We start from the raw sequence: 24,831 nt of genomic DNA on the forward strand, positions 1-24,831 counted from the left end.
TGGAGGTATACTGACCTCTGGGTTCTGTCATCTTTTTAGCAATTTTAGATCTTTCGGTAGATTCACTACCTCGGCTGTTTCCGGAATTGTTCGGCATAGACTCGAGGATGTCGCCCTCTGGCGGCAGGATTCGGAAGGGGGAGGGGTATACGAGCTAGCGCGCGCAGACGCAGTTGACTACCGGCGACGACGGTTCAGACCGGACGTGGTTGCACCTGAGATCACTTCCGGCGGGTGACGGTGCGGACGGGTCAGGAGCGTAGAGGCGGCGGCAAAATGGCGGCGCCTGAGGAGCAGGATCTAACTCAGGAGCAGACCGAGAAGCTGCTGCAGTTTCAGGTAGCAGCGAGTTCTCGGTGCAGCAAAGGCCGCCGCGGGATGGGGAGTGGGACCCTAGAGGAGCGCAAAACCATCCTCAGGTTGGGCTTGGGACCATTTTCAGAGCGGCAGGCAGCCCCCTCCCCCTCAGACGCCAACTGCCCGGATTTCCCCGGCCCCCAACCTCTGTCGGTACCCAGCCCTCCAGCCATCGCTGCCAGCCAGGCTGGACCACAGTGGGTCAAGCTGCCTTAGTTTCCCTTAGCGGCGCCGGTTCTCAGTCCTTGCCAGCCTGATTAACCTGCCAGACCCTCTCCGCCCCATCGACTGTTGATGTGCTAGAGATACTAAATCCCCATCGCAGAGTTGGTGTCAGCTCGCGGCGCTGGACCGCCAACCACCGTCCCGTGCAATTCACCGACACTTGCTGAGGGTCTCTGGTTACTAGGTCCTGTGTTGGGAGCTTTGGTGGGGAAGGAAGCACCTGCACACAGACCTGGCACCTGCCTTAGAAATGTGGGAGGACGCCACTTGCGGAAACAATGCAACGTTAAGTATCATGGATGGCTTCTGACTGGATTTTGTGTTTTTTTGTTTTAACCTTCGGCTTTCTCCTGAACTGCTGACTATCCTTGAGGAGGGTGGCAACTTGCAGGATTCGGCCTCCTATTAGTGGATGTTACGTTTTTGTTTTTAATGGCACTAAGCACCTAACTGAGGTGGAGGATCTGGTTAGAGGAGACCACCATGGTAGCGACCATGGCATTAACCAGTTTCCTGCTTCAAAATGTCTATTCCCTTGAGGATGTTTTGGAGGTAAACTTGAGTTTATGGATGTTACAAGGAATTTTTTTTTTTTTTTTTTTTTTTTTTTTTTTTTTTTTTTTTTTTTTTGGTTTTTCGAGACAGGGTTTCTCTGTGTAGCCTTGGCCATCCTGGACTCACTTTGTAGACCAGGCTGGCTTTGAACTCACAGCGATCCGCCTGCCTCTGCCTCCCGAGTGCTGGGATTAAAGGCGTGCGCCACCACGCCCGGCTGTGTTACAAGGAATTAAAAGGACTTTGTAAACAGTAAAATGTGCCTAAACAGTTGCGGCTATCAGTCATCATTTTTCTGATAAATCAAAGTTAATAAAACTCACTTCCTATTAGGAAATGGGCTGAGTATTCATTTTCAGCAGTTTTTATTAAAAAACCTTAGTGCCAGACACTGCCAGTTAGAATACCGCCCACTAAGTATTTATGATGTGAGGACCTGACCAACACGTAACGCACAACCCCTATGGGGTTCATACTGTGACAGGCCTTATCTCATAGGTGGGTGTGAACTGTACGAAGTCGCACCAGTGAGTGTGGCCTGAGACTGTAATCTTAAGAGACTCAGAAGGATTCTGAGTTTGAGGCCAGCCTTTTCCGTGCTTAGGTTACACAGCTAATAAATGGTGGTGTCCAGTGAAAGCAGAGCCTTTCCCGAGCCTTTCCTGGGTCTTTAGTGTCTCTGCTACACAGTGTGTGTATGCGTGCTGTGTTACTGCTGTGATGATGTGTCTGTCTGTCTTTGTCTTTGTAAACTTGTTGATGTTGAAGGGGGAAGGAAGGACTGCTTAGAAGTTACTATTTCTTACCTACTGTGCCTTATGTATGTTGTTAGATAATTTATAGCCATATGCTTCATCCACTGGGTTACCTTATAAAGTACAAATGGTGGCATGCCCGCTGTCACATCTGCTGAAAAAACAGATTTGTTGATTTATTTGCTCAAGGTACTGAAGCTCTTCTTGGAATTCTAGTGGGTCTGGGTCTGGCCTGGAAGGCTAAGCTCTTAGCACAGTGCCTTTCAGCTGTGAAGAAGGAATAGCATTCCAGCAGATGGTGGGCAGGGGGTGTCCAAAGCTGAGAAGATGTGTGCTCACATATGGAGATGGAGAAAAGTGTGGGTATGTCTGTTGTAATAAATAGAGACTTGGGGGGTGACGGGGGACACTAGAGCCAGCTTTATCGATGCTGTGCTCAGTTCTCTGGGCACAGTCATGAGAGTTTTCTAATTAGGGAGTAACAACACCAGGGTTGGGGTTTGCTTCTCTAACAATATGAGGCGTGTGCTTAGGCGCTCCACGGGTGTCAGAATAGAACAGAGTGGCACTGCTGACAGTTTTCAGTGAGCCAGGCATGGTGGTTCACATCTATAGTCCCAGTGCCAGCACTTGAGAGGTTCAGTTAAGAATGCTGTAGGTTCAAGGACAGCCTGGGTTTGATACATGTATACAGTGTTCTTTTGAGACAGGGTCTCTGTGTAGCACTGGCTGTCCTGGACTATGTAAACTAGGCTGACCTTAGGCTCAGATCCCTGCCTTTGCCTCCTGAGTGCTGGCACATACAATGTATCTTGAGTCTAAGGACCATGTCATATTGTCATATTCAGAAGACAGCGTTTCATACGCTCTTTGCCATCCTTCAGCTTTTATTTATTTATTTTTTCCTTTTTTTCTTTCTTTTCTCTTGTTTTTTGAGACAGGGTTTCTCTGTGTAGCCTTGGCTGTCCTGGACTCACTTTGTAGACCAGGCTGGCCTCCCGAGTGCTGGGACTAAAGGCTTGTGCCACCACCACCTGGCTCACCCCTCAGCTTTTAACAATCCTTTTTGTTTGTTTGTTTTTGAGACAGGGTCTCTATGTTGGCCTTGGCTGTCCTGGACTCACTTTGTAGACCAGGCTGGCCTTGAACTCACAGTGATCCTCCTGCCTCTGCCTCCCGAGTGCTGGGATTAAAGGCGTGTACCACCACACCAGGCCCTAACATTCTTTCTACTCCCTCTTCTACAATGTTTCCTGAGCCTTGTGGGAGGGTGGGAGTAGATAGAAGTGTCCTACTTAGAGCTGAGCACTCAATAGTCACTTAGTCTCCGCCCTTTGACAGTTGTGGATCTTGATTTAACTGATGCCCATTTCAGAAAGAAGCTTCCCGGGCCAAGTCTGAGAGAGTGCTAACCCATGGATATGAACACAGACATTTAGAAGGCAGTGGACAGCATGCCATTTAGCAGCACACCGAGAGCCAACGATCTCCTGAACCGTGGGCTGTGACCAGGCTTACAGTAGCAGGCATTAGTCTCCTCCTGTGGAGGAGGTCTCACATCTAGTCAGGAAGTGGTTGGTTACCTTTACAGTCATGCCTCAATTATATCCGTGGACATACCTCCCCTGGCAAATGAGTGTCGTAGCACAGAGGACGCAGTGCTGAGCTGAGTGATGGGTCATTGGTAACTCATCCACTTCAGGGATGTATAGCATCTTCTGGCTCTCTGGAAGCCAGCTGGTAAGGAGGATGCCATCTGGCCAAGTTCATTTTTCTGTGTCCTGTAATCAAAGTGTGTTGTGTCTTCAGCAATAGGGTCTTACCATTTAGTTACGGTAGCCCGGCGTGTTGTTTGGGGCCTTCAGGGCCTCCTGACCAATAAATAACTTGTAAAGGGTATCCTGTGCCAGTTACTGAGATTTTCTTTTCTTTCCTTCCTTCCTTCTTTTAAAGATTTATTTTTATTTTCTGTGTATAAATGTTTTATCTACATGTATGTACACACACTGTTGTATGCCTCCCGGTACCCAAGGAGACTGGAAAAGGGCAGCAGGTCTCCTGAAGTTGGAGTTACAGACAGTTGTGGGCTGCTGTATAGTTGCTGGGAAAGACAGGATTCTCTGTGTAGCCTTGGCTGTTCTGGATTCACTTTATAGACCAGCCTGCCTCTGCCTCCCTGAGTGCAGGAATTAAAGGTCTGTGCCTTTATTTAGTTTTTATCTATTTTTTAAAAATGTTATCTTTGATTTTTAATTTTTTAAAATATATATTTATTTAAGTATACAGTGTTTTGCCTGTACGCCTTCATGTCAGAAGAGAGCATCAGATCTCATTATAGATGGTTGTGAGCCACAGTGTAGTTGCTGAGAATTGAACTCAGGACTTTTGGAAGAGCAGCCAGTGCTCTTCTGAGCCATCTCTCCAGGCCCGAAGTTTAAATTTTATGTGTACAAGTGGCTCACATATGTGTCTGCATTTTGGAACTGGAGTGATGGGTAATTGTGAGCTACCATGTGGATGCTGGGAACTGAACCCAGGTCCTCTGCAAGAACAAGTGCTCTTAACAACTGACCGCCTTTCCAGCATCTCTCCTAGTGTCCCTTTGTATGTATGTGGGAGTGCATGTGGAGGCCCGGGGCTGATGGTGGGAGTCATCAAGCGTTGTTCTTCTGCCTTCTTCATTGTTGCAGGGTCACACCGTGAAACCCAGAGCTAGAAGACACGGCCTCATTCACCTGCTTGCTCTAGGAATCCTTGCCTATGCCTTCCAGGGCGAGAGTCACAGTGGCTTCTGTGCCCACCTGGCATTATGTGGGTTTCTTGGGATCCACATGCCAGTCCTCACACGTGGGTGGCAATGCTTTAACTACGGCACCATCTTCTCAGCCCAAGTATAGGGCTTTTTGGTTTTTTTTTTTCCTGAGACAGGGTTTCTATGTGTAGCCCTGTCCTTTGTAGAACTTACAGAGATCCACCTGTCTCTGTCTCCACGAGTACTGGGATTACAGGTGTATACCAGTATGCCCAGCTCCAAGTAAAGTTTTAATACACTCACTAATTTCTCTCTTTAAACTTTATTATTGTTGTTTATGCCATGATATGTATGGAGATCACAGGATAACTTTCTCTCCTACCTTTACATGGGTTTCAGGGATTGAACATCAGGCTTGTGTGGCAGGAACCTCAGCCCACTGAACCGTCTCATGGCCTTGCCTAAGTATTTCTGCTCTTACAAGTTCAGTTGTGTTTAGGGGGAAGATGGTAGTGAGGAGAGAAGCCAGGGCCTCATGCATGGCAGCAGTGCCCTTCACTGAGCTACACAGCCAGTCAACGGCTGTACTGTCGACCAGAGGTAGTTGTGTTTGCTACTGAACCACTGTGTACTGGGATTTGTCATATAAATTTAACTGTCATATGAGTGAGTAAAATATCTACAAAAACTGTTTTGCTTATATGAAATTACCTTACATGCTTTGGAAAGGCTCCATAGGGACACGTTACTTGGGGGGAAGTTGGTATTCAGTTAGAAGACAACTAAATGACTGAGGACAGTCACTGAGATAAGGGATTATACACTTCGTGTTTGGCAGACAAAAGGGCTGCATTCCCCGTAAGAGAAATCCAGTATGCTTTTGCTAGACATGTAGGAATGCCAGTAGGCTTGTTCCTGTTTATCAGAGGATTGCTGCCTCTTGCCTGTGCTTGTGAAAAGAGGCACACTTGATTCCCTCAGTGGACTTCCAGTTAGTCAGCTGGTTATAGGTTCCATCCTCACTGGGCAAGAGAATGCCCTTCTCTAACAGGGACATGTACATACTTGGAAGTCAGCAGTGTATAAGCGCTTGTAAAGACTGATTCTGGAATAGGGCTGCCTGGATTCGAACTCTGCCTTCTTCAGTTACTGACTTTCAGCTTTTCATTTGTCCTCCAAGGCATAGTTTCTTGGTGGACTATAATATTATCTACCTCACAGGGTTGCTTTAGGGTTTACATGTTAATGTAACTGAAGTGTTGGCAAATACTAAATACCTGAATTTTAAAAAATATTTTTATTTAATTGTAATTTATGTGCATTGGAGTGAGGGTGTCAGATCTTGGAGTTACAGACAGTTGTGAGCTGACATGTGGGTGCTGGGAAGTGAACTCGGGACCTTTGGAAGAGCAGATAGTGCTCTTAACCACTGAGCCAACTCTCCAGCCCTAAATACTTGAATGTTAATCATTATTTTTAATTAATTTGAGATAAGCTTTCACCTGGACTCACAGAGATCTGCCTGCCACTACCTCCCAGTGCTGCACACACCACCATGACATTTATAGACAATTAGGGTTTTTTTTTTTTTTTACCATGAATAATGCTGCAGTGTGATCCCGCACGTAGAGGCTCATCCCACTCTCAGTAAATCCAGCTAAAGTCCTAGGCACTGGATTCAATAGTAAGTCAGCACAGCTCTACCCTGGTGGTGCTGACTCTAGTGTGAAGAGACAGGCAGGCTAAAGTCAGCAAACAAAACGGAACGAACGTTAGGCATTTAGCACGATGGAAAAATGAGATAGGGTTGAGGAAGAGCTTTCATTTAAGGGAATTTCTCACTTGGATTGTGACAGGCTTTGTGGTGGTTTGACCCTAGAAGTGACTAGCTGGTCTCTAGCCAGAGGTCAGTGGAGAAGTTGTAGACAGGTGTCCATTAGTATCTTGGCGGTGGTAGGGAGGTTTCAAGAGTTCCTACTGATACCAAGCTTTAAAGATGCTCAAGTTCCATATAGAAAATAGTAGTGTTTGTATGTCATCTACACACATCTTCCTATATACCTTATAATATCTAGTAAAATGTAACTGTTTTGGAAATAGTTGTACTGGTTAAGAAATAATGAGCCAGACTGTCTACCTGTACATGGTTGGTATGGTTTTTTTTTGGTTTTGGGGTGGAGGTTCAGTGTTAGTTGTCTGCCCTGTGCCTCACACCCCCAGCCTCTCACCCCTTGAAACAAGGTCTTGCTGTATAGCCCAGGCTGGCTTCCATCTGGAAAATTTTCTGCTTCTGTACTTCCCAGGTGAGTGTGGGATTACAGATGCATGCCACTACACCTGGCTTCTAGATGTTTTGATCTGGTTAAATTTGTGGTTGCAGAATGCAGACTATATTAGAGTAATTATCCGAAAAGGAAAATCCTAAAATCACAGTAGTGTTGGAGAGAGTGAGAGGGATCTGTGAACTAAAGTTTTAGAGAATTAAAGGCAGTGATTTGGAGTAAATAACTAGTGTATTAACTAATGACTAATGCATTCTGATTATACCTTGAAATTCAAAAGCGTAATAAGATGTTGCTTCAGCATTTAATTTACTTTGACCAAGATTCCAAATAAACAAGATAAGTTCTGTTACTGCTTAGTTGGCTGGATTGGTAGGTAACCGAGGTTTGACCTGGAAGTCTTGCTCTATTCCTGCCTCTCCTGTCACTGGCACCACCTTTCTGCCTCCATGCTAATGTGTTTTAAAGTTCAGATAAGTAGGGCTATTAGCTATGTGGTGGGTTTGGGTTTGGTGTTTTGGGGGTGTTTGTCCCCCCAATGCTGAGTGTGGAAGCACTGTACCAGGCAAATGCTTCGCCACTGAGCCATGCCCTTAACAAGCCCTGGGTGGCAGCTTTAAGAAGGAAAGTACCAGCCGGGCGTGGTGGCGCACGCCTTTAATCCCAGCACTCGAGAGGCAGAGGCAGACGGATCATTGTGAGTTCGAGGCCAGCCTGGTCTACAAAGTGAGTCCAGGATGGCCAAGGCTACACAGAGAAACCCTGTCTCGAAAAACCAAAAAAAAAAAAAGGAAAGTACCACAGGGTGCAAAACTGGTTCTCATTCTCCTCCTCACCTCTTCCTGAAGATAGACTTAAAAGGAGGGAGAGGAGAGTAACAAGACAGTCACCTCAGTTCATGTCCACAGGCTGGGGAAAATGTGAAAGGCTTCAAGCAAGGAGAAGGAAGTTTTAGTTAAAGCAAAAGGGTGAATGAAACATTCAGAGAAGCCAAGGGCAAAATGACATGTTACTAAACTAACCCCAAGAGACTTATGATGCACTGTACGTCGTGGTGCTTACAACAGAACGCCCAAGGCTGCATAATTTATAAGAAACAGAGATTTGTTTCTTACACTTCTGGGAGCTAGGAAGTCCAAGCCTGAAAGGCCTAGACAGGCATGATGGCACACAACTGTAATCCCAGCCCTCGGAAGGCAGAGGCAGATGGATCTCTGAGTTCGAAGCCAACTTGGTCTACAAATCAAGTCCAAGACAGCCAAGCCTACACAGAGAAACCCTGTGTCAAAAAACAGAGGGGCAGGGAGAGAGTGAATGAATATGAAAGAAAGGCACGTACCTATAAGTCCAGTACTTGGAGGTAAAGGAAAGAGGATGAGGAGGGAGTTAACGTCAGCCTTTTTTACTTAGCAAGTTCAAAGACAGCCTGGACTACTTAAGACCCACTCAGTTTAGCTTTAAGGATGAATCCTAAGTTACAGTGGAGACCCTGTGATGTTGAAGATTGCAGTACCATGGGATTTCTGCCAAGGAAAGCTGCAGAAAGAGTGGGGCTGGCCCAAGAGAGGCTTCGTGTGCCACAGCTGTGGAACTAAAGAGGTAGGCATGTACTGGGCCATGGAGCACAGGCCAGGACACCCATCTGAGACATAGAGATGCAGGGTTTCTTTGGATCTTGCTTTTGGCCTGATCTTTCTTTCTTATACCATCAATTTTCCTTTTTCAAATGGATTGTTTTTCCTGTGCCATTATATATTGGAAATACGTAACTTTTATTTTTATTTCTTTTTATTATGCAGAGACTCACAGTTAAGAGATTGCCTAGTGTCTCACAATAGAATTTGGATACTTGGTTTTTGAACAATGTTAAAACTGTTAATATTTGGAGGATTTGTTTTTCAAGACGGCGTCTCTGTTTAACAGCCCTGGCCATCTTGGAACTCATAGAGATCCACCTGCTTCTGCCTTTCAAGTGCTGGGATTAAAGGTGTACACCACTGTTCATGGCTGATTTGGAGGATAGATGAATTAAATTCATTTTATAATTAAAAATATTTTATGTGTATGGATATTTTGTGTGCATGTATATCTGTATACCAGTTGTGTGCCTGTGCCCTTGGAGGACATTAGATCCTGTGAAATTAGAGCCACATATGATTAAGAGCTGTCATGTAGGTGCTGGTACAGAGCTCCGGTCCTCTACAAGGGCAGTAAGGACTTTAAACTGCTGAGCCACCTGTCCAGTTCCCTAAGTTGTTTGCATTAGAGGTGAACATGACATGTTGGGGACTGAGGTAAATGTTGTTATTTAAAGTAATGTGTTTGGGTGTCAGGTTGACAGGGAATGGACTTGTGAGTGTTATTATTATAATTTTGAGTAGATTTGGAATCACCTGGGAAACAAGCCTCCAAAGTGTGTCTATGAGGTCACTTCCAGAGACGATGGGTCCCAGGCTGAGTAAAAAGAGAAAGAGAAAATCACTTGAGCATCAGCGTTTGCCTTTCTCTGACTGCAGATGCAGTGCACTTTCTTTGCATGACGGACAGTGGCCCCTCAAACCATGAGCCATACTAAACCACTGCTTGTTTTCTGTCTGGTGTTTGGTCAGAGCAACAAGAAGGTAACTAACACAAACATGTACCTTATATTTTTCACATGTGTAGAATTAAACTCAATTTGAGGATTGAAAGTATTTGAGGATTAATGTCTTGGGTCTGGAGAGACAGCTCAGTGGTTAAGAACATTGATGCCTTCCAGAGGACCTAGTTTTATTTTATTTTTTGGTTTTTCGAGACAGGGTTTCTCTGTGTAGCCTTGGCTGTCCTGGACTCGCTTTGTAGACCAGGCTGGCCTCGAACTCACAGTGATCCGCCTGCCTCTGCCTCCCGAGTGCTGGGATTAAAGGCGTGCACCACCACGCCCGGCTGAGGACCTGGTTTTAATTTCCATCATCCATAGGTAGTTCACAACTCCAGTCCTTGGGGATTTGAGACCCTCTTACCACCCTAATGGGCATTGCATAGACATGGTGCACAGACAGACATGCAGGGAAGGCACCTGTATACTTAAAAATAAAGGCTAAAGTGTTTTGTTTTGTTTGCAATTTGTGGTTTGTTTTTTCACTTAAATTTTAAAATCTTATTTTGAAACATAGAGAAGCAGACTTTTCCCAGAGGGGAGAGGTTGGAAAATAGGGAAGTTGGTTGGGCACTTACACTAACCTTGCTTCTGAGCAGAAGACTCAAATTTAGAGGACTCTGGCCAAGGTCACAGGGCTTTAGTGAGACACCTCAAATGAAAGGATGGGCACTAGAGTAGGGTTCTGTGAGAGATCATTTTATTTGAATTTCCCCAAAATTTAACTGTAGTACTTCACATTTTAAGGAAGTTTAGGCTCATTTCACAACACTTTACAAATGTTATTACTTCATTTTCATCATTGTTAAAACTATTGAGATGACATAAAATCCAAGAGCATGGGCTGGAAATAATGACTCAGAGGTTAGGAGCACTGTCTGCTGTTCCTAGAGGTCCTGAGTTCAATTCCCAGCAACCACATGGTGGCTCACAACCAACTGTAATGGGATCTGATGCCCTCTTCTGGCCTGCAGGTGTACATGCAGATAGAGCACTGTATACATAAAATAAATAAATCTTAAAAAAAAAAAAAAAAAATCCAAGAGCTCACGTTGCCAATGAGGAAACTGCGCCTAAGTAAGTGGCCTATAGTTATCAGTTTAGTGGATGGTGAGCAAATGCTTGAATTGTTGAGGACTCTGTTGTCCCCTAACTTCCTAGCAAGAATTTATCCACTTATTCCACCTATTTTGAATTGCTTGAATAAGAGCAGTTGTACAGGCACTCGCCTGTGTGTGTGTGTGATCTCATACAAGCTGTGACTGAGCTATATCCCCAGTATTTTTGTGGTATTTTTAAGTAGGTTCAGATATTTGCCTGTTTGTAACATTTGAGTTCACTGAAATATCAAATATTTAAGAAGCCACTACATGAATACATACAGGTGTCTCTTGGTTGGCATAAGGCATTTAGCTTAACATCTAAAGGGCTAACCAGTGATTTCCAATCTGACTCTAAATGAAAACTTCATCAAGGGGTGTTAAGGGTTTGTTTTTGAGGCAGAGTCTTACTCTCAGAGATCCAGCTGCCTGTGCTGGGATTAAAGGCTTACACCATCACTGCCCAGTCAAATTACCATATTTTAAATAAACATTTAAATTTTCTGAATTAAGAATAGGGAGCTTGGGCTGGAGAGATGGCTCAGAGATTAAGAGCACTGTCTGCTCTTTCAGAGGTCCTGAGTTCAATTCCCAGCAACCACATGGTGGCTCACAACCATCTATAATGAGATCTGGTGCCCTCTTCTGGAGTGCAGACACACATGCGGGCCGAAATACTGTATAAATAATAAATAAGTCTTTAAAAAAAGAAAAAGAGCCGGGCGTGGTAGCCTTTAATCCCAGCACTCGAGAGGCAGAGGCAGGTGAATCGCTGTGAGTTCGAGGCCAGCCTGGTCTACAAAGCAAGTCCAAGACAGCCAAGGCTAACACAGAAAGACCCTATCTCGAAAGACCAAAACCAAAACAAAACAAAAAAAGAAGAAAGTTAAGGGCTGGAGAGATGGCTCAGAGGTTAAGGGCACTGACTGCTCCTTCAGAGGTCCTGAGTTCAATTCCCAGCAACCACATGGTGGCTTGAGACCGCCTATAATGTGATCTGATGCCCTCTTCTGGTTTGCAGGTGTCCATGCAGGCAAAGCACTGTATACATAATAAGTAAATAAATATATCTTTTTTAAAAAGTAAAAAAAAAAAAAAAAAAAAAGAATTGGGAGCTTGTTTTCAAACATGATTTTATCAAATAATAGGAGGCATTGTTGCATAAGAGAACCTGGACATTGGCAGTTTTCAAGTTTTCACTGCCCACTCTGCTTCCCTGTTACCGAGTGTCGCTGGCCAGGTGGTATAGCCTGTGGGTACCTAACTCTCACTGTTGAAATGAGGCTTTTACATACACAGTGCTTGTTACCTAGTGTAGGTGCTTAGTAAGTGGCAGTTGCTGCTGTTTAATTTGGGAGATCAGAATTTAAGGGTAAACAACATTCTTCTATAAGAGCTTTAGTTACAGGTCAAAGCCTAGTGGTCATCACTTTCTGAATGGACTTTGAATTCCATTTTCTCCTGAGTAACCAAAGCTGTCTTGTTTGGTGGGAGGGAGAAAACGGAGGTTGCCTGGTGTTTGCCAAGTTTTACTCTGGGAATAACTTAAAATACAAGCCTCAGCAAGCCAATTGAAGCATAGAACACTTGAGATGTGGAAAGAGAAACACTTAGTAAAGCCTGGTTTCCCAATCCCTGTCCACATAGTTGGTTAACTATCTGGTTACATTGTTAAACACCCAGCCTGTTGTGATTGTCTCTTTGAATTACACTCTCCCAAGGGCTAGATCAGGAATCTAATAGTCACTGTTTGTTTTTCAAATTCATCCTCTCAGCTTCTGAAGATAGAAGTTAGGACAGCTTTGAGGGAAGTAGTTCCCACTCTCCCAATATCTTTTTACACAGCACCTGAGAGTGATTGGCATTCAGGGATATTTTGGACCGCAACAATAAGTATCTCCCTAATGTTGTCATCAATAATGCTTTTGTGTAAATGACTATATCTAAATGCAGCTCCTAAATCATTGAGAGGCCAATTCATGGGAGGAGATTATCAGAGAGTAAGGGAGTGAGACACACTCACTGCCTGGGAGGGGGTGTGGCCACAGCTGCTGACATTTGAGTTAGGGCAAGAGAGATTAGAAGAAGGAGCCGTAGTTACAAGCTAGCCTTTATTCCAATTGCAGCTGTTTGTCCCAGTGTTGTCTCTAGTCACATTGGGTGTCAATGGGTCTGAATAGAAGCCAGGTTTACGCTGAAGAGCAACCCAGTTAGGAACTGCAGATTTTGATTTTATTGTTCACTGACTTTATACCCAAAATCAGTGTGCCTTTCTCACTCACGGTGGGCATGATGGTAATGCTGTTCTCATAAAATTGCTCAACATAGTGAATATAGCTAAGCTAGCTTCCGACCCAAGAGACGCGAAACTAGAACAGTGGCAGGCGGGAACAGGTGGGGAGGTAGCTCCTTGGTGAAGACCTTGAGTAACTGGTTCCATACCCAGAAGCCATTTAAAAAAAAAAAAAAAAAGGCTGAGCATGGTGGACATATTTCTATTCTCAGACTGTGGAGTCTCACTGGCTGGCTGGCCTAGCCTGCTTGGTGAGTTCAAGGCCAGTAAGAGACCTTGTCTCAAAAAACAAAAGGTGGGTGGTCCCTGATAAATAAACCTGAGGTGGCCTGCTCCATAGGCATGTGTGTTGTCTGTGTGTGTGTGTGTGTGTGTGTGTGGTCTGTGTATGTGTGTGTCTGTGTACACACACACACACACCTGCACATATGTGAGCAGAGAGAGAGAGAATGAGAATATGGAAAGAAATAAGTTGCAGCCCGTTGGTGGTAGCGCACTCCTTTAATCCCAGCACTCAGGAGGCAGACGCAGGCAGATCTCTGTGAGTTCAAGGCCAGCCGGGTCTACAACTGAGTCTAGGACAGCCAGGGCTACACAGAGAAACCCTGTCTCGAAACAAAACAAAAAAGTTGGCAGGGTAGAATAAAACTCTTTTCTTCTTTCTTTCTTTCCTTTTTTATTTATTATTTGTATAGTATTCTGCCAGCGTGTGTTCCTGCTCATCGGAAAAAAGGCACCAGACCTCATTATGGAGCCACCATGTGGTTGCTGGGAATTGAACTCAGAACCTTTGGAAGAACAGCCAGTGTTCTTTCTCCCCGCTCCCCCACCCAGCCTTGGCTGTCCTGTTGCTTTGTAGACCAGGCTGGCCTCGAACTCAGAGATCCCCCTGCCTCTGCCTCCTAAGTGCTGAGATTAAAGGCATGCGCCTTGCCAGCTAATGCTCTTAACCTTAACCGTTTCTCCAGCCCCATTAATTTTAGTTTAGTTTAGTGTTTTTTGGGTTTTTTTTTTGTTTTGTTTTTGTTTGGAAACAGGGTTTCTCTGTGTAACAGCTCTGGCTGTCTTGGAACTTGCTTTGTAGACCAGGCTGGCCTCGAGTTTACGGAGATCCACCTGCCTCTGCCTCCCAAGTGCTGGGACTAAAGGCATATGCCACCACTGCCCAGCCCAGTTTAGTTTTTTAAGACAGGGTTTCTCTGTGTAGCCCTGGCTGTCCTGGAACTCACTCTGTAGACCAGGCTGGCCTCAAACTCAGATCCACCTGCCTCTGCAGTCCTGGGATTAAAGGCGCATGCCACCACCACCAGGCTGAATCATGCATTTATAATATATGATTAGTGGGACAGGCTGTAGATTTACTGAGCCTGTGCAAGGCCCTGGATTCAACCTCCAACACACTAAATATATTGTTTAAAAAAAAAGCTGGGCATGGTGGTACATGCCTTTAATCCCAGCACTAAGGAAGCAGAGGCAGGAAGATCACTTGAGTTCCAGGCCAGCCTAGTCTACAAAGGGAGTCTAGGACAGCCAAGGCTACACAGAGAAACGCTGTCTCAAACAAAAGAAAAAAACAAAAACAAAAAGACCCCAAAACAAAAAAGATAGGCCGAGGCATCATCTGCTGAGTTTTAAATGGAACCGGGACTCTCTGAGGTTATTACGCCTGAGATTACTTGTTTCTGTCCTCCTTCCATAGTGGCTCTTCTTGACTGTCAACTTGCTGAGATTAAAAAAAATTATTTAATATGTTTTGTTTTTGTTTATTTTTCGAGACAGGGTTTCTCTGGGTAGCCTTGACTATCCTGGACTCACTTTGTAGACCAGGCTGGCCTCAAACTCATAGCGATCCACCTGCCTCTGCCTCCCGAGTGCTGGGATTAAAGGCGTGCACCACCACCGCCTGGCTTATTTAATATGTATACAGGGCTCTGCCTGCATGTATATCTGCACACCAGAAGAGGGCACTAGATCACATTATATAAAGGTTTTCTTTCTTTTTATAGGTTTCTTATTATGTATACAATGCTCTGCCTGCATGTACACCCACAGGCCAGAAGAGGGCATCAGATCACATTATAGATGGTTGTGAGCCACCATCTGATTGCTGGGAATTGAACTCAGGACCTCTGGAAGAGCAGCCAGTGCTCTTAAACTCTGAGCCATCTCCAGCCCTGACTTGATGAGATCATCATGGAAACAATGTTCTGGGCTTGCCTGGATTGTGTTAACAGAGATGGAAAGGCCTCTCTAAATGTGAGCAGCACCACTTCCTGTGCTGAATAGAGGAAAAGAAACGCCGAGCAGACTGTGTATCTTCTTCCTGCTAGTGAACGCAGTATGGCTACCTTGTAGGTACAAGGCTACTGTGTAATTCAGATGCTGAGTTCTGTACCGCCTTGTCTGGTTGCAATCCTTGTTCTGAGAATCTCCTGTCCAATGTTGTGTAAACTCTGCTCCCTAATTGTCTCCTGGTATGTCAGTAAAGCAGCTTACAGCTAATTGCTGAGCAGGGGAGAGAATAGGGCAGGACTTCCTGCCTGCAAAGAGAGGAGGAGTTAGGAGATGCAGCCAGGGGATTGAGCAGAGGTCTAAGAAACATCAGGAGAGGAGCTGGAGCAAGTAAAGCTACAAAGTGCAAGTGACACTCAACCATAAAATTATTTTCAGCCAGGCGTGGTGGCACATGCCTTTAATTCTAGCACTTAGGGAGGCAGAGGCAAGAGGATTGCTGTGAGCTCGAGGCCAGCCTGGTCTACAGAGCTGTCCAGGATAGCCAAGACTACACAGAGAAACCCCGTCTCAACAACCCCCAACCATTGCTTCTTCATAACTGTAAAAAGATTATTTTTGTTTTTAATGATGTGCGTATGCATGTGAGTGTAGGTGTCCATGGAGTACAGAGGCACTGAATTTCCCAGAAGCTGGGAACTGAACTCATATAACCATTGAGTCACTGGTTCAGCCTAAGGGAAAAACATATATGTATTTTAAGATTTATTTGTATTTGGGGGGGGGGAAGGAGGGAGAGAGAGGGAGGCAGGGTGGGCAGGAGAGTCTCTCATATAGCTCAGGCTGGCCTCAAACTTGAAATCTTCCTGTGTCAGAGTGCTGGGATAACAAACATAACCTGCTAGGCCAGTGATTTGTTTTTAGTATTTCAGACATCTTTATTAATAGTGATAAGGAAGCCTGGTATAGTGGCGCCTTTAATCCCTGCACTCGGGAGGCAGAGGCAGGTGGATCTCCGAGTGCAAGGCCAGTGCGGTCTACAAAGTGAGTCAGGACAGCCAAGGCTACACAGAGAAACTCTGTCTTGAAAAACAAACAAACAACAACAAAATAGTGATAAGGAGGTGACTCAGTTGGTTCAAGAACCTCTGGCACAAGCGTGAGGACCTGAGTTCAGATCCCCCAGAATCCATATTAGAAGTCAGTGGGTGATGGCAGCTTTAGTGGAGCCAAGCACAGTCGGAGCTTTAGGTTCATTGAGACTTGTCTTAGAAAATAGAGGTGGGAGGCGGAGGCTGCTGGGTCCCTGGAAGTTTAAGGATAGCCTGGTCTACCTATCAAGTTCTAAGACAGCCAGGGCTGCACAGTGAGACTCAGTAAACGAACGAATGATCAACTGTACTTATTTGCCAGGAGGATGGTGGTGCACACCTTTAACCCAAGCAGTTGGAGGCAGAAGCAGGTAGAGCTCTAAGTTTGAAGCTAACCTGGTCTACAGAGAGAATTTCAGAACAGCCAATATTACACAGAGAAACCCTATCTTAAAACAACCAAAAATAAATAAATAGTGAAGGTGGAAATGGATGAAACCAAATGTTGTTTTGTTTGTTACATTTAGAAAGAGGACTGGAGGTGGCTAAGGGGTTAAAAGAACTGCCTGCTTAGCTTGGAGGTGGTGCTAGCCTTTAATCCCAGTACTTGGAGGTAGAGGCAGGTTGATAAGAGTTCAAGGCCAGCCTGGTCTACAAAGTGAGTTTTAGGTACAGAAACTGTGTCTTGAAAAACAAAACAAAAAACCAAACTCCCTGCTCTCTCAGAGGACCCAAGTTATATTCCCAGCACCACAGGACCAGATGCTGTTTCCAGTTCTAGGGTATCTGACATCCTCTTCTGGCCTCCAAGGGCACAATTGCACATGTGTTGCACAAAATACAGGCATAACACTCATACACAAAAATAGTTGTTGCGAAAAGGTTGGAAAGGATATCTTGTCCAGATTAAACATTGTACATAAAGGAAACCGAATTCCAGAATGAGAGATCTTGTCCTTGGGTACAGAGTGCCCAGTCAAGCTAAGAACCTGTTTGGCTCATCAGTCTGCTTGATAAGGCACTCTGTTCCTGTGGTTGCCAGTGAGACTGGACAGTGCAAACTGCCTTAACTCACCTTTGTACAATACGCAGAGTGAGCATTTGGTATATGAAGGCCCGTGAGTGAAGGGAAGAATGTGGCTTCTGTACTGTGTTGAAGGGCCTAGCACTGGAAATTTTACGCATGTGATAAGCATACGAACTGTGAGATTTGCTGGGTATTGGACAGATGAAGGGAAGTGGTGAGAAAGGAGCTTAGAGACCCGGCTATCCTTACTGTGCAGAGGCTCCATGTCCCATGTTTGCATAGGCTCTGGAGGTTAGTTAACCTCGGGTCCTTGGCACCTTACAAAATGTTTCATGCTGCCAAGAATGACCCTTCTTTCTATACCTCCCAGTTGCTAATACATGCGTGTGCTCCATACCTGGTCTGTACAGTATGGGAGATGGAACCCAGGGCTCTATGCATGCTGAAGTAGACTAGCGCCCCAGCCCCATAGTGACCTTGTGCTTTACCTTCTTTGCAGGATCTGACTGGCATAGAATCCATGGAGCAGTGTCGCCTTGCCTTGGAGCAGCATAACTGGAACATGGAGGTAGGGGCACCCATGCCTCCCACTCTCAGAGCGAAGCTCTGCTCCTGCTGCTGCTGCAGCCCCCACTGGGCGGTCTGCTTTTATTTTGGTTTCAGAATTATGGCTTGTGTTTGAGACACACATGTGGAATTGCAGTGATGTTGTGCCTCTCATGCCCTGCTAGCATCACGTGCCCTCATTGCCATGCTCGTGGCGTCATTACCATCTGAAACGTCAGTCACTCTGGGCAGCTCTGCTAGAATATAACTAGAGCAGAAGCCCTGTGAAAACAGGACTCTCATTTTAGTTTTGTTAATTGCTCTCAGCATGGCACTTGTATTTTTTGTTGTTTTGTTTCTTTGAGACAGGGTTTTCCTGTGTAGCCTGGCTGTCCTAGTCGTGATTTGTAGACCAAGCTGGTCTTGAACTCACAGAGATCTCCCTGCCTCTTCCTCCACTAGTGCAGAAACATGTATATTTATATTTTTTTTTCTTTTTGGTTTATCCTTTTCATACTAATCTTTTCATTTTACTTCATTTAGGCATCTGTTTTGGTCTCTAATTTTCTGTTGACATCATAAATCTATAAATAAAATGTTTCAAACAGAAAAACAAGTGTACTTGGGAGAGAGATAAGCAAGGCATGGTGACACCGCCTGCAATCCCAGCACTTGGGAGACTAAAATGGACTTTAAACTCACAGAGCTCTGCCTGCCTCTGCCTCCTGAGTGCTGGGATTACGCATAGGCAGCCACACCAGGCAGGTTTTAAAGGGACTTTTTTCCCCCAAAACCGTCTCAGAGAAAGAGTGGGGGTAGATGGGTGTGAGCAGAACAGACATGTGCCCACCTTTCAGCTCCTGACCCTAAAGTGTTCTACAATACAGTTTCACATTTCCACTCATCAGCTGTGGATAAAACGGGCAGTTTTGCAAGTCCTCTCTAGCTCCCCTTTTCCTTTTTTTCTAGGGATAACACCCCTGTTGACAGGCATTTAACAAAGCTTGGTGGCAAGCACTTTTACCTACTGGCTTAGTTAAACAGTTTCTATATCTGGGATAAAATTCCATGACCAAAGAAACTTGGAAGAAACGTTTCTTTCAGCTCACGGTGCCATATCATAGAACATCACTGAGCAAAGTCAGGCCAGGAACTCAAGGCAGGAGCCAAAGCAGAGGCTGTGGAGGAATGCTGCTTACTAGCTTGCTCAGCCTGCTTTCCTGTGCCACCCAGGACCACCTGCCCAGGGATGGCATCACCCAGAGTGAGCTGGCTCCCCTGCATATCAGTCACTAATCAAGAACATGCACCACAGATTTATCTTCAGGCCAGTCTTTGTGATTTTTCCTGACCGGGTTTCTCTCTGTAGCCCTGGCTGTCCTGGAACTCTGTAGAACCAGGCTGGACTCGAACTCAGATCCACCTGCCTCTGCCCAGGATTAGAGGCGTTGTGCTACCACTGCCCAGCCCTTCAGGCCAGTCTTGTGGAGGCATTTTCTCAGTCACAGTTCCCTCTTCCCAGATACTAGCTTGAATCAGAATCTAATTAGGATACCCACTGAGCCAGCATGCCAGCCCAAAGGTTATTATTTTTCCACTGAGTATGATATGACTCCCTGAAATTAGTCAAACCGTAAAGGTTAAGTCTACTTACCAAGTTTAGATGATACAGCCCTCCCAAGGACCCTTCTGACACAAACCGCAAGTTCAACTGAATGACAAAATGACCCGCAGGCTTGATAGTTACCTAGAAACACACTGCAAACAGTTCTGTATTCCTGACGACAGGTTTTGGTATACTAATGCAGGTTAAAACCAGCTAAGAGACTTGGAACAAGATTTCAAAGGCTTCTCAAATAGGAAATCTGTTTACCTGTTTTCTTCTGAGTCACTGTGCATAAACTTCAGCTGAGCTGAAGTGTCCAGAGTGGCTTTTGGTTTTGGTCTTTTTGCTGTTTTTTGCTTTTTATTGTTTATCTTCATTATCTAGGCATAGTTAATTTGATTGGCTGCCCATATGGTTGAACTCAATTGGCAGATCCCTAGCTACCCAAAGTCCCCACCCTAAATCACATTGCTGGTCTTTCTGGCATTGTTACATTTTCCCCTAACACTGTTAGATGGAGCAATCCCAAGAATAGTGACAAGACGGTGCTCCCTTCAGGTGTGAGATCATGGAGAAGAGGAGGCCAGGCATCTCTAGGGTATGGCCAATTGTGTCACAAAACTGGGACAGAAAACCATTTTCAGAGACAGAATTTAAAATTTAGAGAGAGAATGAAGGTCTTTTTTGTTTGTTTTTTAACATGAATATTCAAGATTTTTTTCTTGGTAGTTTTGTTTCGTTCTCTTTTGGGGATAGTCTCTAGCCAAGGCTGTACTTGAACTCCCTTCAATAGCCTAGGATAACCACAAACTCTGATCCTCTTCCCTCTACCTCCTGAGTTCTGGGATTAAAGTAATGGTTTCTACAAACACTTAACTGTGCCCAACATCCCACCCCTGAGGATTCAGATTTTCAGACTAAGTTGACCCTCCCTTCGGATTCCTCTATTTTGAAGGTTCTTTCGCTCTCTTTTTTAAAAAGATTTATTTATTATTTATATATAGCATTCTGCCCACATGTGTGTCTGCAGGCCAGAAGAGGGCACCAGATCTCACTATAGATGGTTGTGAGCCACCATGTGGTTGCTGGGAATTGAACTCAGCACCTTTGGAAGAACAGACAGCGCTCTTAACCTCTGAGCCATCTCTCCAGCCCTCATTTTTCTTAATAAATCTGTGTCTACTTAAAAAAAAAAAAGTATTTCTAGATTCTAAGCACTAAGTTTCTTTTCTTTTTGCACATAAGGAATATAAGGCGTGTAAGTTAGTCTTTCTGGCCTGTGAAGCTGTATTCAGACTACATTCTCTTTGTCAAAACTGTCGGTGTGATACTAACACTCAGTGCTGCCCATTGCACAGCCCTGCAGGTGCTGTCCATCCTGTATTCTGGGCACTGCTCTTCCTGGGATGGTGTGGTAAAGCACATTCTATTTTAGCCATTCTGAATAACACATACTAATACTAATGATGTGCTTGCTCTGTAATGTGGTTTCAAGACAAGTTCCCTGTTCTTTTTTACCATGTGAGAATTCTCATTGCCCCATAATATAGCAGGAAAAAGGTCCCTTGGCATGTACTCATCAAGTGACGGTCATGGAATGTTCACCTTGCTTTGAGACACCAAGTAGAAGTTTTCTTTTGGGTAGATTTGAGCATCACTGAAGTTCTGCTTTTCTGTTTTCCTTCTCAGGCTGCAGTCCAGGACAGACTGAATGAGCAAGAGGGTGTACCGAGTGTTTTCAATCCACCTCCATCCCGACCCCTACAGGTTAATACAGCTGATCACAGGATCTACAGCTATGTTGTCTCAAGACCACAACCAAGGGCAAGTTTTGTAGCTAGAATATCCCTCTTTTTAATGATTTCACCCCTTTGGGTTTGTTATCTTTGTATGATAGAACAAAAGAAATGTTCACAGTATAGAAGACTTAACGGGTTCATCTGTTTGCCTTGTTTTTTTTTTTTTTTTTTAATGAATAGCTATAGAATTATTTTTCTGCTCTTTACTGAGGAAGTGTTTTCTGTACCTCATTTTGAGAAGCTTGCTTTTGAAATGTCTGCTGCAGGCTGATAGAGCTTCTGAGCACATGTCCGTGCCCCACATACCTAGATGAGCCCACAGAAGCCTGCAGAGAGCACTGCACCCCTGGAGACTGGAGATAGGCTTTTGTGAGCCACCACCTGGGTGCTAGGAACCACACCTCGGTCTTTTATAAGAGCAGTAAGTGCTCTTGACTGCTGAGCCGTCTTTCAAGCCCCTGCCCCCCCCCCCCCATATGTGTTTTTTGTTTGTTTGTTTGTTTGGGGATATGCCCTCTGTGCAGCCTTGGCTGTCCTAGACTCACTTTGTAGACCAGGCTGGCCTCAAACTCGGAGCGATCTGCCTGCCTCTGCCTCCTGAGTGCGGGATTAAAGGCGTGCGCCTGCCTCTGGAGACATGCTCTTTTCTGAAGCTTTTCATTCATATCTATGAGTGAGGACACCCACCGCTTACACATGCATTTAGAATTAAACAACAACAAAAAACTTTAAGCACTTCATTCAATCCTAGAGCAATTAAAAGTACTCCATTATCATACTTTTTCATATGTGTGTTTGGAGTACTTAATGTTTGAAAAATGACTTTAGACTAGACATGGTGCATGCCTGTAATCCTAGCCCTAGGGAGGCTGAGATGGGAGGATCTCTAGTTCAAGGACTGCCTAGGCTCTATCATGAGACACTATCTCAGGGAGAAAAATAGCTGGGCCTCAGAGATGGCTTAGCAGTCAAGAGCACTGGCTACTCTTACAGAGGACCTGGGTTGGATTCCCAGCACCCACATGCCAGCTCACAACTGTCTGTAGGCTAGTCCCAGGGGATCCAGCACCCTCTTCCAGCCTCCACAAGTATCAGGCACACACATAGTACATATACATCATGCTGGCAAGACACACCCATACACATACAGTTAAAATTAAAAGCAGGCAAGCAAAAAGAGAGTGATAAGGCAAGCGGATAATAAGTTTTGAGGGCAGCCTGGGCAACATAGTGTGGCTGTGTCCTCTGATAAATGTGGAGCGTAATTATACCCTTTTCTATAGAGGACACACTTGCAAGGTCCTCAGTAGATGCCCTGAACTCCTAGTACTACTGAGTGTTATTATTAGTGCCCTTCCATCTTCATCAAGCATTTGCTGTGTAAGGTACAGCAGCAAAGCTAGCAGCACCCATTTCTCTTCCTTCACAACTTTATGAATAAAAGAGTATGAATAAAAGTAGATCTTAGCAATCTCACCACATGACTTCTCAAGCCTTACATAAAGGGGTCACTTCATGGTTTTCCTTTGTCATAGCAGTTCCAACATCACCGCTTTGGGGCTATTTTGTTGTGTTTTGAGATGGGGCCCCACTTAGTAGCTGTCTCAGACTCACAGAGCTTGATTTGCCTCTTCTCTCCAGTGCAGACATCTAAAGTGAGTACCACCATGCCTAGTAGGAGCCATTTTTTAAGTAAAACAAAGATTACTTGTACACAAGCAGTGCCCTGAGCCATCTCCTAACCAGGATGGCTACTAAGAAACTTAATAGGCAGGTGTCATGCAGGTGCTGGATGAAGAGACTCATCATGAACGGGGCTGAGCTGCGTGGCACACGGTCACACCACACTACTCAATTGCAGTTTAAAACTTATAAGTTTAGTTTTTTAATTTTCCACTTAGTATTTTTCAGACCCCAGTTGACTGAGGTGACTGGGGGGAAAAAAAGCCACAAATAAAGGGAAGAAAAATTAAAGTATATGAGTACAGATCTGCCAAGTGAGGGTACCTACCTGAAATTCCCGAGGCAGGCTAGCCTGGGCCACAATAGTTCTGGGACAACCAGGACTATTAAGAGAGACCCTGTCTCAAAGAAACAAACAAAAAACAGATTTATACCTAACTGGAGTAGTTCTCTGTATGCCAGTGTTTCCTCAGCTTGAACTGGCCCTCACTTTGTGCTTGAGACCCTGATCCCCATTTAGCTTTAGAGCTCACTCCAATGATCACAGGGGATATGTTGACAGTCTGACATTGGCTGTATACTGTTTGTATACAGTGGCAATAACATAGGCTAATTAGTGTTCTTACTGAGATGTGTAGCTACATGAGATTTGTCCTTGTGGGGCTAGTCTTGTTGTTGTATACAAGTGTCCAAAGCAATAATAATCTCTTGCTATTTCTATGTGCCATATATTGATGTTTAAGTATAAGATGGAAAGGATGAGAGTTTGCTATGGGGAGAGACCTGAAGTTGACAGTGACTATGAATAGCTGCTGGAGAGTGCTAGGAAGATTTAAGACAAAAGTTTTGTCTTAGATGAAATGATACCAAAAGATGAAATCATACCAAAAACAGTAGCATTTAAGGATGAGACTGCTAGGAAGCAGACCTATGTCACACAAGGAGGGGTCACCATAGTGGGGTGGGGTGGGGAGGACATGAATTAGCCTCCCCCCCCCCCCCCCCCCCCCCCCCCGTTTCTTTTTTTTTTTTTTGGTTTTTCGAGACAGGGTTTCTCCGTGTAGCCTTGGCCATCCTGGACTCACTTTGTAGACCAGGCTGGCTTCGAACTCACAGCAATCCGCCTGCCTCTGCCTCCCGAGTGCTGGGATTAAAGGCATGCGCCACCACGCCCGGCAACCCCCCGTTTCTTAAAGGATTGAGCAGCAAGAGAGTGGGGCCTCTAATTTTGTTTTTGGAATTCCAGGGCCTGCTTGGATGGGGTTACTACTTGATAATGCTTCCATTCCGGTTTACCTATTACACGATACTTGATATATTTAGGTACGTACCTCTGTGTTTATACATTACTAACAACAGGGTGGGCTTTGAAGCTGAAACTTAGGCTAGAGTAAGCTTGATGCTCAGTCATTTTTGACTAGCCAATTTGTTGTCAGATTAAATATTCTTCCTGCACCTCTTTTACTATATTTATTTTTTATTATTTATTTATTTATTTTTTTAACGTATTTTAAACTGTTGCCTAGTGGAAGGTGTCATGAATGGCTTTAGTTAGTCCTAGCTGCTGTTTGTAAGGATCCATTCGGTCCCATCCCCGCACCGTGTCTGTCACTGCTACATCCCCCAGTTAACTGCCATGCCTTTTCCTTTCTAACCACCACTGTCTGTCCCTTAGCTTCATACTCCGGGAACTCTTGCCCTATACTACCTCTCCTGTTTCTGACTATTCACAAACCCAGTAGATTTTCTTGCTCTGAGACTACCCATTTTGCCATAGGTAGTTGGCGTCTTTCTAGGCAGCATATTGTACATTTCCCTCTGCCCTGGCTGTGCTTAGGTTGCCGACACTGGAACCCTTTTGTATGACTTATTTCATACCTTGACCATCTA

The 24,831-nt window shown here is 44.8% G+C and overlaps 1 protein-coding gene across 2 annotated transcripts in view; it reads left to right on the top strand.

The window, feature by feature from the left end:
- Positions 1-230: 230 nt before the first annotated feature.
- Faf2 (Fas associated factor family member 2) overlaps positions 231-24,831 on the top strand; it is a 39,313-nt gene continuing 14,712 nt past the window's right edge. Inside the window, exons 1-4 of one of the 2 annotated variants that reach the window (XM_051171614.1) lie at positions 231-339; positions 17,807-17,875; positions 21,149-21,283; positions 24,188-24,264. In XM_051171614.1, coding sequence (XP_051027571.1) covers positions 277-339; positions 17,807-17,875; positions 21,149-21,283; positions 24,188-24,264 — 344 coding nt within the window. In that variant the 5' untranslated portion in view covers positions 231-276. The remainder of the gene's footprint in view (positions 340-17,806; positions 17,876-21,148; positions 21,284-24,187; positions 24,265-24,831) is intronic. The other variant, XM_051171623.1, reaches the window with a different exon arrangement.

The sequence above is a fragment of the Acomys russatus genome, chromosome 3 (genome assembly GCF_903995435.1).
Source record: "Acomys russatus chromosome 3, mAcoRus1.1, whole genome shotgun sequence".
In the NCBI taxonomy this organism is placed as follows: domain Eukaryota; kingdom Metazoa; phylum Chordata; class Mammalia; order Rodentia; family Muridae; genus Acomys; species Acomys russatus.